Genomic DNA, 16238 nt, shown 5'->3' on the forward strand with positions numbered 1-16238 from the left:
TTTCTATAAATCCCATCCACTTTTCTGGAGCTGTAAGTGGCTGCGTTTTTGATGCAGGAAAAATACACAGCGCCAAAAACTGACCAAAAAATCATCGAGGCCAAACAGCCTAATGGGTGTCTAATTTTCATATGGCTTGTAGAGAAAACATATAAAGATTTGGAAGAGATATCTGAGCAGTTTACCTTGATTATGACTCTTGGTATGGTGTTTGCAAATGGCCTGAACTCTGCATTACTTTACATTATATGCCTCTGTTTATGATAAAATATTCTGTCCATCTATTCCTTTTTGTACCAATGTTAATTTAGATGAAAACGTATGATGTGATGTAAAAGAAGTATTATTTTTGTTTCAAAGTCAAGCAAGGACTGTGAATCCTTTACAAAAAGTCAAGTCAAGCAAAACTGTGAAATCAGTATATAAGAACTGCCAAGAAATGTTCTCACAAAAATCTAAACATATATGTAAAAACATAGGATTCGATATAGTTCCAGACATAACCAGACACCTAGCATCTGATAATGCCTCCTGCTTTGGTGTTGTTGTGTCTGTATCTAGTGAGTAATACTGTTTGTGACAGTTCACATGTTATCTTTAGCGAGTATTACAAATGTATACACATCATTGTATTTTTTTCATAGCAATAAAGGGGAAGCAAAGAAGATATCACTATCTGGGGTGATTCCATCTTTTTGGAATGATGTACGTTGCCGCGGTGATGAAGAAAATATACTTCTTTGTGAAAAAACCATCTGGCAGGGTGGAGCGTGTCCACAAAATGTAGCAGCTGCGGTGACATGTAGCTTTACGCACGGTAAATAAACATAGTATATAATCCCTAATTATTGTGAAATGTGCTGGGAATCAATATCTTATGCATTACTGTGGTTACTACACGTTTTTTTAGCCTCTCAGAATATCTAAAAATGGCAGTGTTTTTTTCTAAATGTAATACAATTTTGTAAAAATGTTTAAAGGGAACCTGTCACCATAAAATGCCATCCAATCTGTAGACACCATGTTATAGAGCAGGGGAAGCTGAGCAGACTGATATATAGTTTTGTGAGAAAAGATTTAATATAACTCATAATTCATAATTTAATACTCTGTTCTTTCAGGGGTTTTCGGTTCAGTGGGCGGTCCTATCAGTGACTGACAGCTATCTCTGTGTGCACACTTGTACAAAGAGAGTAGTGATGAGCGCGTATACTTGTTGCTCGGGTCTCCCCGAGTATGCTCAGGTAGTCTCCAAGTATTTTGGCATGCTCGGAGATTTAGTTTTCGTCGCCTCAGCTGCATGATTTGCAGCAGCTAGACAGCCTGAATACAAGTGTGGAATGCCTGTTTGTTAGGGAATTCCCATATGTATTCAGGCTGGCTAGCAGTCACAAATCATGCAGCTGAGGCCACGAAAACTAAATCTACGAGCATGCCAATATACTCGGAAATCACCCGAGCATGCTCGGGGAGACCCAAGCAGCAATGCTACTCACCCATCACTAAAAGAAAGCTGTCAGTCACTGATAGGACCGAAAACCCCAGAAAGAGGATTAAATGATGAAATCACATGTAATGCTGAATCTTTTCTCATAAAACTATATATCAGTCTGCTCAGCTCCCACTGCTCTATGACATGGTGTCTACAGATTGGACTGCAATGTCATGGTGACCGCTTCCTTTTATTATGCCAGAAAACCCCTATTTCAATATTGCAGTTTGTTTAAAAAAAAAAAAAAAAAGTATTTTACTCGCCCTCCTTGGGTCCAGCTCTGGGTCTCTACCACTGTTTCCAGTGTCTGTTGTTATCTGCAGTGATGATGTCATATTGGCAGCGCTACAGCCTATAACTGAGCAGTGGCTTTGACAGCTTAAATTGCTCAGCTCACTGATTGGCTGCAGCACTGGTAATAATATCAGACACCAGGAGCAGCCGGTGAGACTGAACACAACTGTGAGAGAGGGAGAAAACCCCTTTAATAGTCATGTGCCATTACATTTAGTTCACCTAAATTTCTCTGGTAATCACAATTGATTCCCATTCTTCCCCCACAAGACATAGCTCACACTTGTCCATCCTGCCTGATGCAGAATCCTCACACTAAAGTGTAGTTTAAAGACCTTGTCCAAGATTAGAACTATATAAGTAGCAGCTCCACACCTGTCCACTGGTTGTTTTTGGTATTGCAGCTTAAACCTTCTATGAAGCTGTGCTGCAATACTAGACACAGCCCAAGGCAAGGTTTGTCACTGATTTTGAGGGAGCCATATTTTTTATTCTTCAAGAGATTTTTTTTTTAAATTTGGTGGCCAATTGGGAATTTATTTCAAGCAATGTATGATTTAATTATTCAGCAAAAGCTATATATTAAAGTTGAGAAAAAAGATTTGCAGGACCATGTTCTAGCAGCCTTGTTGGCAGTCCATTGCTATCTCTGAACCTCTTTGCACCTCTTGGCATTCCTAACACCTTATCTGATTAGTCTTGGTGTGATACAACACACCAAAATGTCGGTGTTCCTCAAGGCTCTGTTATAGGACCCCTACTTTTCTCCATCTACACCTTCGGCCTGGGACAGCTCATAGAATCCCACAGTATGCAGTATCATCTCTACGCCGATAACACGCAGATCTACCTATCTGGACCTGACCTCACCTTCTTACTTACCAAAATACCACACTGTGTCTGCTATCTCAGCCTTCTTTTCTGCTCACTTTCTAAAACTGAACATGGACAAAACAGAATTCATCATCTTTCCAACATCTCACTCTACCCCTCCACCAGACCTATCTATCAATGTCAATGGCTGCTAACTTTCCCCAGTCCCACATGCCCGGTGCCTCGAGGTGATTCTCATTTCAAAAAACTGACCGTCCTCTACTCAGCCCTCTCTTTCAAGCCACATATCCTAGCCCTTGCCTCCTTCTGCTGTCTCAAACTCAAAAATATCTCCTGGATCCGTGCATTCCTTGACCGCGACACCACAATAGCACTGGTGCATGCCCTTATCATCTCCCGCTTTGACTACTGCAACCTCCTTCTCTCTGGCCTCCCCTCTAGCACTCTGGCACCACTCCAATCCATCCTACACTCTGCTGCCTGACTAATCTACCTGTCTTCCCGCTATTCCGCCGCCTCTCCCCTATGCCAAGCCCTTTACTGGCTTCCTATCGCCCAGAGACTCCAGTTCAAAACCCTTACAATGACATACAAAGCCATCCACAACCTGTCTCCTCCATACATCTGTGACATGGTCTCCCGTTACCTACCTACACGCAACCTCTGATTCTCTCAAGATCTCCTTCTCTACTCCCCTCTCATCTCTTCTTCCCACAACCACATCCAAGACTTCTCCTGCGCTTCCCCCATACTTTGGAACTCTCTACCACAACACATCAGACTCTCGCCTACCATAGAAGCCTTCAAAAAGAACCTGAAGACTCACCTCTTCCGACAAGCCTACAGGCTGCAGTGATCCTCAACCTACTGAACCACCGCACAACCAGCTCTACCCTCTCCTAGTGTATCCTTTCCCATCCCCTGCAGACTGTGAGCCCTCGCGGGCAGGGTCCTCCCTCCTTATGTACCTGTGTGCCTTGTTTTTTGCTCATGTTTAATTGTATTTGTCTATATTTGCCCCCTTTTCACATGTAAAGCGCCATGAAATAAATGGCGCTATAAAAATGTATAATAATAATAATAATGACATCCCGCCGTGCCTACTATCACAGAAGGCTTTGGCATTACTGGCGTGAAGAAGGAGGTTCACAGAGCTCTGGTCAGATGTGAACTGACGTAATTGCTGGACTAGGGTCCTGCAAATATTTTTTCTCAATTCTATTACATACTGAATACTTTCTTTTAACAAACTATGTAGACCTAGGACATCTTGACCAGTACTACCTTTATCCTTCAATCTGCAAATCTCACATCTTAAATCTCTTTATATATAACTAATACTTAAATATAACTGATATTTCCTTTGGGTCAGGTTACACCTGAATTGTCATCTTCAAGCACAGCATACAGGCCTCACTAGGATTAATCCAGGTTTTGTAACATTGGACATTATTTTGTTATTCAGCTCTGGGGTCAACTGACAGTACAAAGTGGTGTGTGCCTACAAATAGACAAACCTATAAATGTACACCTGTGTTCTGGTCTCAGAAAATCTGAAAATTAGCTACAATCCAGAAGGAAAAACGATCTCACTAGTGCCACCTATACATAGTTTTCTTGTGAACCTTCTAAGATGTTGACCTGTAGCGCATAGTAAAGATAAATGAGCTTAGCATTCATATTGCACTCCTAAAAGGAATGTGTCAACATGACACACTTTATTTAAAACAAGTTAAGCTTAAAGGTACCGTCACACTAAACGATATCGCTAGCGATCCGTGACGTTGCAGCGTCCTCGCTAGCGATATCGTTTAGTTTGACACGCAGCAGCGATCAGGATCCTGCTGTGATGTCGCTGGTCGCTGAATAAAGTCCAGAACTTTATTTGGTCGTCCGATCGCTGTGTATCGTTGTGTTTGACACCAAAAGCAACGATACCAGCGATGTTTTACACTGGTAACCAGGGTAAACATCGGGTTACCAAGCGCAGGGCCGCGCTTAGTAACCCGATGTTTACCCTGGTTACCAGCGTAAAAGTAAAAAAAACAAACAGTACATACTCACCCAGCGTCATACCTCCCCCAGCGTCTGCTTCCTGACACTGACTGAGCGCCGGCCCTAAAGTGAAAGTGAAAGCCGCTGTGCTGTTAGGGCCGGAGCTCAGTCAGTGTCAGGAAGCAGAAGCTGGGGGACGCTGGGTGAGTATGTACTGTTTGTTTTTTTTACTTTTACGCTGGTAACCAGGGTAAACATCGGGTTACTAAGCGCGGCCCTGCGCTTAGTAACCCGATGTTTACCCTGGTTACCCGGGGACCTCGGCATCGTTGGTCGCTGGAGAGCGGTCTGTGTGACAGCTCTCCAGCGACCACACAGCGACGCTGCAGCGATCGGCATCGCTGTCGCTATCGCTGCAGCGTCGCTTAGTGTGACGGTACCCTAAGTTGTTCGTCCTTGTGACAGATTTCCTTTAAGCCGATTAACAAGACAGGATCTTAAGGTACCGTCACATTAAGCGACGCTGCAGCGATAGCGACAGCGGTGCCGATCGCTGCAGCGTCGCTGTTTGATCGCTGGGGAGCTGTCACACAGACCGCTCTCCAGCGACCAACGATGCCGAGGTCCCCGGGTAACCAGGGTAAGCATCGGGTTGCTAAGCGCAGGGCCGCGCTTAGTAACCCGATGTTTACCCTGGTTACCAGCGTAAAAGTTAAAAAAACAAACAGCACATACTCACCAGCGCGTTCCCCAGCCTCTGCTTCCTGACACTGACTGAGCTCCGGCCCTAACAGCACAGCGGTGACGTCACCGCTGTGCTTTCACTTTCAGTTTAGGGCCGGCGCTCAGTCAGTGTCAGGAAGCAGAGGCTGGGGGACGCGCAGGTGAGCATGTACTGTTTGTTTTTTTAACTTTTACGCTTGTAACCAGGGTAAACATCGGGTTACTAAGCGCGGCCCTGCGCTTAGTAACCCGATGTTTACCCTGGTTACCAGTGTAAAATATCGCTGGTATCCTTGCTTTTGCTGTCAAACACGGCGATACACGGCGACCTAGCGACCAAATAAAGTGCAGACCTTCTAGCAGCGACCAGCAATTTCACAGCGGGATCCAGATCGCTGCTGCGTGTCAAATACAGCAATATCGCTATCCAGGTCGCTGCAACGTCACGGATTGCTGGCGATATCGCCTAGTGTGACGGTACCTTTATGGTATTTTCCCACAGAGAAATAACAGGCGTTGACTATCCAATGTGCCTGGTATCTAAACTATAACCTCTACAACAAGATCATTTCTAAATAAATGATTGTCAACTCAATCTAAAAAGAAGGAAAGGGAAATACTGACAAAGCTTTTACCACACACTTAATGAAAGTGTCTGCTGTCCATCCCTAGACAGTTACTGAAGTGGGGAAAGCACTTGCTTTTTGATAATACAGTTAATTGAGGACAACACGAAGGTGATCGTAGACTTTTTTCTCATTCTTGGAAGTTTGTGCTAAAGGAGGTACAACATTACCCACAAAACCATATAGTTCCAATTATTGTGGCATTTGCCCAAACCAGTGGTCAAAATATAGCATGGTGATGAAAGCTATTTACTTTATCAATTGCGGTAGCTAAGAATTTTAGATCAGGTTTCTTCATTAGGCACAGCATCTTTTAAAGCATCCCACTGAGGCCCCTCATAGACTTACTGTATCAGATAACAACTATTGACTCTCAGCTATAGTGTGACTAGTACTTAATTATACTGAGAGTGGGGCAAATTATGCTGAAAGTGGGTTAAACTTGTATTGAAAATTACTTTAATTATGTATGTAAATGCCTGGTTGGCGGTCTGGTATATGAATAATTTTTACTCCATATTTCACTGATGGTAGTCAATATACTTCTGTTGGCCCTGAGACTATACATGGCAAGGCAAGCTCTGTTTTTCAATATATGCTATATATAGGGATAATTTTTTTAATGTGTACTGAGTTTCGGTATATACCTGTAAACTGTGACATTATTGCTGCGACACTATGACTTAAGGAATATGCAGCACCCCAGGGTCCTGGTCGTTGCAGTAATGTCATTCTTCCACCAGGGGGAGAGATGTTATGTCTGAAGGCAATAAAGGAGATCACTTTACCAGGTATCACAAACCATACACCACACTTCACACTCCAGTCCACCAGGGGGAGCTATGCTCCTATTTAGTAAGGCACTCTTCACAATTATTGTATTGTAGAGAGTGAGAAACGAAGTCACAGCAAAAGGAGAGGAAACCAGAAGGAGTTCTGCCCTGTAAAAGGCTGCCTCCTTTCTGAGGCGCAGGATCCGGTAGCCGGAACACCGAGAGAGTCATCTTCTCCAAGCCTGGCTCTAGAGACCGGCAGGACAGCTAATTCCATATTAGTTGCCCGAACTTTACCCAGGAGGCACAGTGGCAATGATGGGAAGCCGGGGTATCCTAGAGCTCCTGTAAAAAGCCTCGAGCCACCAGTCATACTGGTCTGTCCTATCCTTACCATCAGGGGGACAGAGAGAGAGACAAAACATCCAGAACATCTACAACAGTTGTGAGGACCTTACCGAGATGCTCAGCAGGGAGGTACTACAACACTCAGGCGCTAGAGGAAGGCTATTGATTTCCACCTGGATAAGGGGACTCTGGATTTGCCTTCAGACCGGCTGGACTCTGCCTGCCCTGTGATCTGGTGCTCTGGACAGTGGATGCTGAAGCAATCAGTAAAAAGGTAAAGAGACTGCAACCGTATGTCCTTGTTCTTCACTGCACCTCACGCCATCCACTATCTACACTTTGGGAAGCCCTGGGGACCCACTTCAACTGTGGGAAGGTATACCATCTAGCTGCCATAACATCACCCCTGCGGACCCTTCACAGCAGCGTCGGTCACCCTGACCGATTACCACAGGTGATGTCATGAACATTATCCCTTTAAAGACCTATCCACCCCTTATACACGGACGTCCCTAGGGCCACGGACCGGGTCAGCCACCATGACATCCCCATCGAGAACCGAAGGGCCCGGCTCCAAGTACCCCACTGTCCTAGATGGGGCAATCCATCTGCGTATGAAATCATTCTTTTTCCGTGTGTGGAGAGTGGAGTCTCCATATGTGAAATCTAGAGAGGACCACAAATAGATTTGCTCTGAGGAGTGAGTGATTAAGACCGGTGAGCTTGAAAAGCTAAATCATTGGGTCTCCTGGAGATAATCAATTTAGATGGCTTTTGCCAAGTTAGGATGGACTTGGCGCATGGTCTGTATATGGACTACAATGTCTGGACCAACAACAGGTCTTCTGAGCCAAACTAACACTTTCATGCATGCATTTGAGGCATTAGTTTGGATTAGAAGACCTGTGGTTAGTACAGTTGGTACATTTATTGTGGTTTGTACACGGACTGTAAAAAATGGCCACCTGGACCCAGCTTTACCTGCAGAGACAGTTGGGTGTACACAGTATGGGCCCAATTCATCAAAGCTTGAATTATGGTGTGAAAAGCTTTGAAAAGTCCCACAATCGAGGCTGTAACAAAATGTTGCAATTTTTGCTTTTCTCACACCATTTTTACCCACCTCTGACAAAATTAGTTTAGATAGGGCAGGATGGGGGCATAGTGTCAAATTAATTTTGAGTGGTGGAATTAACTACACCACAAATGTTACTTGAACAGTGACTGGAGTATGATTTGTGGCTAGGTGCATATAGAGGCGCTCGTCAGTTGTCAGACGCTCCTGATTCATTACGAAGCTCATGCTTCTTATTAAATCAGGAGTCTCACACTGCACACCGTCATCAAGACTTCCTGGTCTTAATGAATTGCAGCCTATATATTTAGCTGCTTAACAAATGTAAATAAAAAAGTCACCCCAGCTGTACCCAATAGTTCTGTTCATTTTTTACTCTTTTGAACCTGTTAATTATTATTTCATTGAAAAATGTTATTCTTCTGAGCATCTTGGGAGCAAGAAAAGAGGCCAAGTTTATTCGCAATCAACAGAACTGTGTTCCAGACCCTTATGGTAATATTTTCCCACAACTGGAATCTTATGCATTTTATACCTTTTTCTCCCTTTTAGTTGGGCACATTTACCTTTTTTCGTCATTGCTAAGTTTAAAAGCTTTTTCAAGCTATTACGTTTATATATAAAATGCAGCTAAATGGTCAAAAAGAATGACACAACTCTGTCAAAAAGCTGAGAAAAAGAAATTCATTCTGTCCCAGTAGGCGATTTTCCTGAGCATCAAACAGATCAATTAAGCCTAGAGAGGGGAATGCAGCTGCGTCCATTACAAGGGCTGCAGCAGTGATCTCATTTATAATTCAAGATCTGTACGTTACAACCGGCAGGTTTGCACCATTAAGTAACGTATCAAAAGATGACAAAAAGGTTCTCATCCTTCAAGTCTGATGTTGTGTCTTTTGTAGAATCAAATGGAATCATTACAAGGAGTGCCCCAGCAACTCCCTGCTGTGCACCTCTCACTTCTACCTACTAGAAGTCTTTGTTCCGCTAAACGGTAACAGGATTGAGAAGGATGTGGTACAAGTTTATTGCTGGAGGATTTACCCATTATTTTACACATGTATCAGACACACAAAGGATAACTCCTTTGAAAAGCTGTGCTTCATTTCACATCGATGTCTTAGTACAATATCACTGTTGTATAGGCTTTCAAAGTGCCCGAAGCCTTCAGCGGGACGCACCAACAAACAAGTCATTTCATGATATATTCCACTGGCTTTAAAACCTATACATGCACAGATAGGAACCTGTAGCTGTCAGTCACTGACCCCTTCCTCTGTTAACAGTAAATACAAAGCGCTCATCCCCAAAACACAAAGATACTGAGTGTGCTCAATTTAGTACAAACTCATGAGTTTAACTAAAGCAGAGTCAACTTCACAAATCATCGGGAACTCTATAGAAACAGCAAAACTGCTGTTCTGCATCAAGACTGGTTGTAACAAAATATAAAGCCTTAAAAGTAGGAAAAATAGCTCTATCTAGCTAAAAAAGGCGTTTTTAGGGTATTTTCACTGAGTTGTTTTACATGGATTTCTCCATCAAAAGATAATTTTTTTTTTGTCATGTTTTTGAATTTTTTTGTGTAAGGGGCAATTTTACTGTTTCAATTGCTTGAGTAATCAAATTTGAAGTGCTGGTATTAGGCAGAGGTACAGTATTGACATATCTGTTTTTAGACATATTGCAGAGTATTTAAAGTGTTTTATCATGTGCAGTCTATAGTAAAAGATTCAGTACCCAACAGATACGTCAAGACTAGTGTTGTTCCCACCAATATTGATAAGGGGGCTTGCTGGAGCCAGTTGCTTCTGATTCATGAAGAGCTGTATGTTCCATGTGCACCTTTTTTAATATAATATAATATTTTTATGCTCGAAAGCACTTAAAATGTTTCCAAGACTCAAAGAGAAACCATATGAGCCCTGGTTCTCCCAACCCATACATAGCTGATTGACAGTTCTGCTACTGAGCATACAAACTCAAACAAGAGACAGGGATGAAGGACTTAGTAAGAAGGGGGAAGCACTCAGTAAGAAGAGTATGAAGGAGTCAGTGAGGAGGGGATTTAAAACCCAGGGCAATAGGAGAAATTGATGAAGTACTGAATGATAAGAGGATGAAGGACTCAGGCGTAAAGGGGTGAGGAACTCAGGGGTGCAGGACTCAGGGAGATGGGGATGAAGGACTCGGGAGACAAGGTGAAGGACCCAGGGAGATAGAGATGAAGGACTGAGTCAGGGATAAAGAGATAAAGGACACAGGAATAAGGGAAGCAGGACATAGGGAGAAGGGGTTGAAGGACTCAGGGAGAAATTAATGAAGTACTGAATGATAAGAGGATGAAGAACTCAGGTGTAAAGGGATGAGGAACTCAGGGGGTGCAGGACTCAGGGAGTCAGGGAGATGGGGATGAAGGACTCAGGGAGATGGAGATGAAGGACTCGGAGAAGGGGAAGAAGGACTCAGAGAGACAGGGATGAAGGACTCTGGGACTCATGGAGATGGAGATGAGGACTTAGGAATAAGGGAATGAAGGAGTCAGGGAGAAAGTAAAGAAGGACTCAGGGAAAAGGAGTTGAAGGACTCAGGGAGAAATTGATGAAGTACTCAATGATAAGAGGATGAAGGACTCAGGCCTAAAGGGGTGAGAAACTCAGGAGGTGCAGGACTCAGGGAGATGGGGATGAAAGCCTCGGGAGATGGGGTGAAGGGTTCAGTGAGATGGGGATAAAGGACTCTGGGACTCATGGAGATGGAGGACTCAGGAATGAGGGAATGAAGGACTCAGGGAGAAAGGAAAGAAGGACTCAGGGAGAAAGGAAAGAAGGACTCAGGGAGAAGGGGTTGAAGAATTTGGGGAGAAAGAGATGAAGTACTCATTGAGAAGAGGATGAAGGACTCAGGGGGATAGGGGTGAAGGACTCAAGGGATGCAGGACTCAGGAACACAGGGAGTTGGGGATGAAGGACTTAGGAGATGGGGTGAAGGACTCAGGGAGAAGGTTATGAAGTACTCAGTGAGAAAGGAATGAAGGAGTCAGGGAAATGAAGATGACGGACTCCGGGAGAAGGGGAAGAAGGACTCGGGTATAGGGATGAAGGACTCAGGGAGACAGGGATGAAGAACTCAGTGAGACAGGGTGAAGGGCTCAGGGAGACAGGGATGAATGACTCAGTGAGACAGGGTAAAAGACTCAGTGAGGGGAGGATGAAGGACTCAGAGTCTTTCTATAAGTCCTGGCAGTATTTGCATTTTTTTTTCATGAAAATTCTGAATCGAAATAAAAAACTATGCAATATTAACTAGAGATTTTTGCACACCGTATTCTTTACTGCCCTCAGGAAGTTCCTATAGAGAACCTTGCAAATCTGCTTTGAAAGGTTAATCAAAAATTGAAGTAATAATATACAGTAATTTGATATTTATGAAATCTGTGTAATATACCAGTCATGACTAAAGAAAGAAATGTATTAAATTTCAGAAATGTAGTATTATTATTATTTCTATTTTTATTTTTTATTTTTTCATTTTTAGCAGATCACATAATGTGTCATTTGCAAATGATAAACTTTCTTTCCCCGGCAATCGGCACCTGTGTAGTAAAATGTACTAAATACATTGCTGACATATTTAATGGAGAATCAAAATTGTGTCCTGGTGATAAGAGCTACTAGCTGTAACAATGTAGAAACCATAGTTTGACATACTATATGAAGCATATGCTATTTAAAATGTTTGCATACACATTCAAACATTATGAGTTGATTTTGCATGTGTATACAACATCTTAACTCTATTTCTACTACAATATTTTTACACACAATTTCATAAAGTTTACTTTTAGTATTTAATTGTCAATCATATACACTATTTTAAAAATGTAATTGACTATGATATATTATATACACATTTTTTAATATTTCATTGAATATACCATATAATACAGAATATTTGTAATATTTCTTTGACTATTATATCTAACATACGAGCTTGAGCTAATTTTGATGTATTTTTAATACAACTTAGTTTGAACAATTTTTTTTCAGCCACAGACTCTTTTATACCTGCTCGACTAGTTGGTGGGAGCTCTCATTTTGAAGGACGGATTGAAGTCTACCATTCTGGCCAATGGGGCACAGTTTGTGATGATCAGTGGGATGATGCTGATGCTGAGGTGGTCTGCAGACAGCTGGGACTCGGGTAAAAATAATTTTTGTTTATATTAGCTTAAGCTTTTTATCTTCTAGGAACAGTTAATCAACTAGTATAGTTTATAAGATCATTACTTTTTTATATTTGAGTCTCCCTCCATAAGCCAAAGTGGAGAGCCGCTAATTATCAGATACTTGTGATTGACAGACCTGACCTGATTAACTGGGATTGTATCTAGTGATACTTGAAGGGGTTGCCCATTTTCAATAAAAATTGAAGTCTTACCGGCAGCCAGGATCTAGCATTGCATCACCTCTACTCCCAATCAGTCTTTGTGTATGTCACGTAAAACTATAGAAAAAGACCACTATGTATCAGTAGAGAGGGGGCACTAAAAATACAAGGGACTCAACAGATAAGTAATACTTATTTGTAATGTATTACCTGCCTGTATCCCAATTTTTTATGAAAATGGACAACTCCTTTAATTTTACCTGCAGTGGATGCTGGTCTGACTTCCTTTTACAAAGGAATTCTCTTTTTGAGAAAACGGCTAGTGTGTATTGTAGTGATTGCAGCCACCACACTTGTCCTGCTAGTCCTGAATATATGGTGCACAAAAACTGAAGAACTTTCATCTTTTCTACAACCCCAATTCAAAAAAGTTCTGACACTGTTTAAAATGTAGAACATTTAGAATGCAATGATGTGGAACTCTCATATAGCCATATTTTATATAAAATTATATATAGAACCAGAGTAGTGACAAGGGGTGATGCATTGGCAGGTTTGGAGCTACTCTATACTGGCTCCCCTGTGACATGATCATGAGGCACCATTGGGTTGCTGTTAAAACTGGCAGTCATAGGAGACTGTGATTTTTGCTGTGTATAGCAATTCTATGGTATTGCTGTATATAGCACAAGTAATGAAACAATCGCAGGTTCAAGTCCTCTAAAAAGCCTAACAAATACCATAAAAAAATAAAATAAAATAAAAAAATAAAACAAATATGAAAGTTCAAATCATCCCTCTTTTCCCAAATTAAAAATTAATGAATAAAAAAAGCAAAAATAATACACTTATGTGGTATCACTACGTTAGTAAAAGTCCGATCTATAAAATATAAAATAAATTAACCTGATCAGCAACAAAATAAAATTGAAAGGCCAGAATTAAGGTGCCTCAGCTGCACTAACAGAGAAAAAAAGTATAGTTAGAGGCGGTTAAAGCCGTTAAAACATTGTATCTACTGTAAAATGTTATCAATAAAAACGTTGGCTATGGGTGCAAAAAACAAGCCGTCACAAAGCTCCATCACTTGAAAATGGTGACATCAGAATTTGTTTTTTTTTTCACAAACTTCAGAATTTTTTTCTCCAGTTAGATAAAGAAAACTATGCATTTCGGTATCTTTGTTTTCGTACTGACCTGGAGAATCATATTTCTAAGGCCTCTTTCACACGTCCAGATAATTCCGGTACCGGAGAAATCGGTACCGGAGTTATCCATGTCCGTGTGCTCACTTGGCACACATGCGGCATCCGTGTGCCGCCCGTGTGCCGCCTGAGGACCACGCGCATATTCCTCACTGTAATGAGCGGTCCCACGTGACCGCTCACACAGGACAAGGGGCCGGCGCTGAGAGGAGACATCGTGGGAGCTGGGTGAGTATTTCTTCTGCAAGGAGCCGGGCGGCGCACTGGGGATGGGAGGCGGGAGGTCCCAGCAACTTTATTTTTAACAAAAAAGAAAAAAAAACTTGATCTTTCATCTCTTCTCTCCTGCGGGGAGAAGAGATGAATTCTGCCTTCAGCACCACAGCGGGGGGGGACAGCGCTTACTGTAGCGCTGTCTCTCCTGCGGGCGGTACGTGCACACGGAGGAGAGTGCACACTGTTCTCCGTGTGCACGTGTGCAGGACGTATTGCTGTACGTGCCGCCGGAGAAACACGGACATGTCTCCGTGTTTTGCACACGGACACACGGTCCGTGAAAACACGGAGACATGTGCATAGTGTGTCAGTGTCTCCGGTACGTGAGAAAACTGTCACTACACGTACCGGAGACACTGACGTGTGAAAGAGGCCTAAGTCATTTTTGCAGTGAAATAAATGCTGTAAATAAAAAAAAAGAAATAAACAGTTGTGGAATTGTGTCTTTTTCAGTATTTTTCTCTTGCTTTCCAGTACATCACATGATAAAATGGATGGTGCCAGTATAACTGGTACAACTGGTCCTGCAAAAAAACAAGACGTCACATGGCTATGTCAACAGAAAAATAAAAAAAGATATGGCTCTTGGAAGAAGTGAAGGAGCAAACAAAAGCACAAAAATGGAATATCGCCCAGTCGGGAATGGTTTAAGTGTGGACAATAGCCAAAAAATTAAAATGTCCAAAAATACATTTCTAACATTTATCAGTGACCAATATAGCTGCCCTCCCTTTCTATAAGTCCAGGGTCAGAAGAGCGTATGGCATCCGATGCGAGAGCCGAGGAAAAAAAACAGTGATGGGAGCTGCCCCATAGATGAATACTGGTCCGATGCGATGTTTTAACGCATAGCACTCGTCCGTATTCATCGCTAGTGTGACCCCGGCCTAACAGTCATAAGTCATCCATCCATGGAGTCTGTCAGTTTCTTAATCTGCTGACAATAAACAGGTGTACTGTTTTCCTGCACCGTAAAACACCTGTTTAAGTAGAGCTCAATTAAGTAAGGTGAGGAAGGAGGCCATGGCATTATTTTTTCATCTTTATCGCTTTAACTGGCAGCCAAGCAGTGGAGAACTTCGAAGCATGCGATGGGACATAGTCCTGCATGAAAAACATGTTGTTTTTTGAAAGATGCAGACTTTTTCTGTACCACAACTTGAAGAAAGTGTTTTCTAAAATGTAGCAATATGTTTGGGAGTTTATTTTGAGTCCATTTGCAACCCAAAAAAGGTCAAACTGGCAAATCTTTGATCATACCAGCCCATAGCAGTAAAAATATAGAAAAAGTCAGCTTACCAGCTGGGTATCCTCACAGTTGCAAACCAACGCCTCGCAGGGATAAGAGTGAGGCAGCCACAACAGAGAATCCAAAAGGAAAAGGAAATCCAGCGAATGGCGGAGGTTGCTAATAAATTTTTACAAATTTTTATTCCAAGCAGATAAAATCATTTAGCTAACATATTCTGTCCAGCACTGTATTACACTTATGAAACAAGATCAACGCATTTCGACTTGCGTCTTATTCATGATCATGATCTTGTTTCGTAAGTGTAATACAGCGCTGGACAGAATATGTTAGCTAAATGATTTTATCTGCTTGGAATAAAAAGTAAAACATTTTTTTAGCAACCTCTGCCCTTCGCTAGATTTCCTTTTCCTTTTGGAGCCCAAAGCAGTACTCCACCATCACCTTGCTGACGCCTAAGTCAAAGTAGAGGTCCGTGCCCAATACTGAACCAGACATGGGCCCATCCATCCAGTCCATCAAGAGTCATTCTTATTTCATCAGTCTGTAAAACCTTAGAAAAATCTGATTTCAGATATCTCTTCAACTAAAATGTTCAGTGTTGCTCAGGTTTCAGCCTTCCTTACCTTCGCTGTGTTTCTGAGGACTGAACACCTTGAACTCACAGGGAGGTTGCAGTTCTGGAATATAACAGCAAAGAAGGATAATGGCTTCCCTGTTCCTTCATGTTTGTTTCTTTTCAAATCTTTAGCAGTTAATGTGCGTCTTTTTTTCTCAAGATGTTTTTGGAACTATGTGAACTATTTACAACAAAACTTTTGATGGTTCTTTGATCAATACCATAGTAATTTTAAGAGTGATTCATCCCTATGTAAGACTTGTAACAATTTTTTAAGTCAGTATAATCTCTTTTTTGTCCAATTTTACCTGGATTAAACAAGCTGCCTGTAATGCAATTG

At 42.1% G+C, this 16238-nt stretch overlaps 1 protein-coding gene across 1 annotated transcript in view; it reads left to right on the forward strand.

Moving 5' to 3' along the window:
• PRSS12 (serine protease 12) overlaps positions 1-16238 on the forward strand; it is a 286964-nt gene that overhangs the window by 98675 nt on the left and 172051 nt on the right. Inside the window, exons 3-4 of the mRNA XM_077278603.1 lie at positions 645-817; positions 12210-12363. Of these exons, the coding sequence (XP_077134718.1) occupies positions 645-817; positions 12210-12363 (327 nt within the window). The remainder of the gene's footprint in view (positions 1-644; positions 818-12209; positions 12364-16238) is intronic.

This window comes from Ranitomeya variabilis, chromosome 1 (genome assembly GCF_051348905.1).
Source record: "Ranitomeya variabilis isolate aRanVar5 chromosome 1, aRanVar5.hap1, whole genome shotgun sequence".
Lineage (NCBI taxonomy): Eukaryota > Metazoa > Chordata > Amphibia > Anura > Dendrobatidae > Ranitomeya > Ranitomeya variabilis.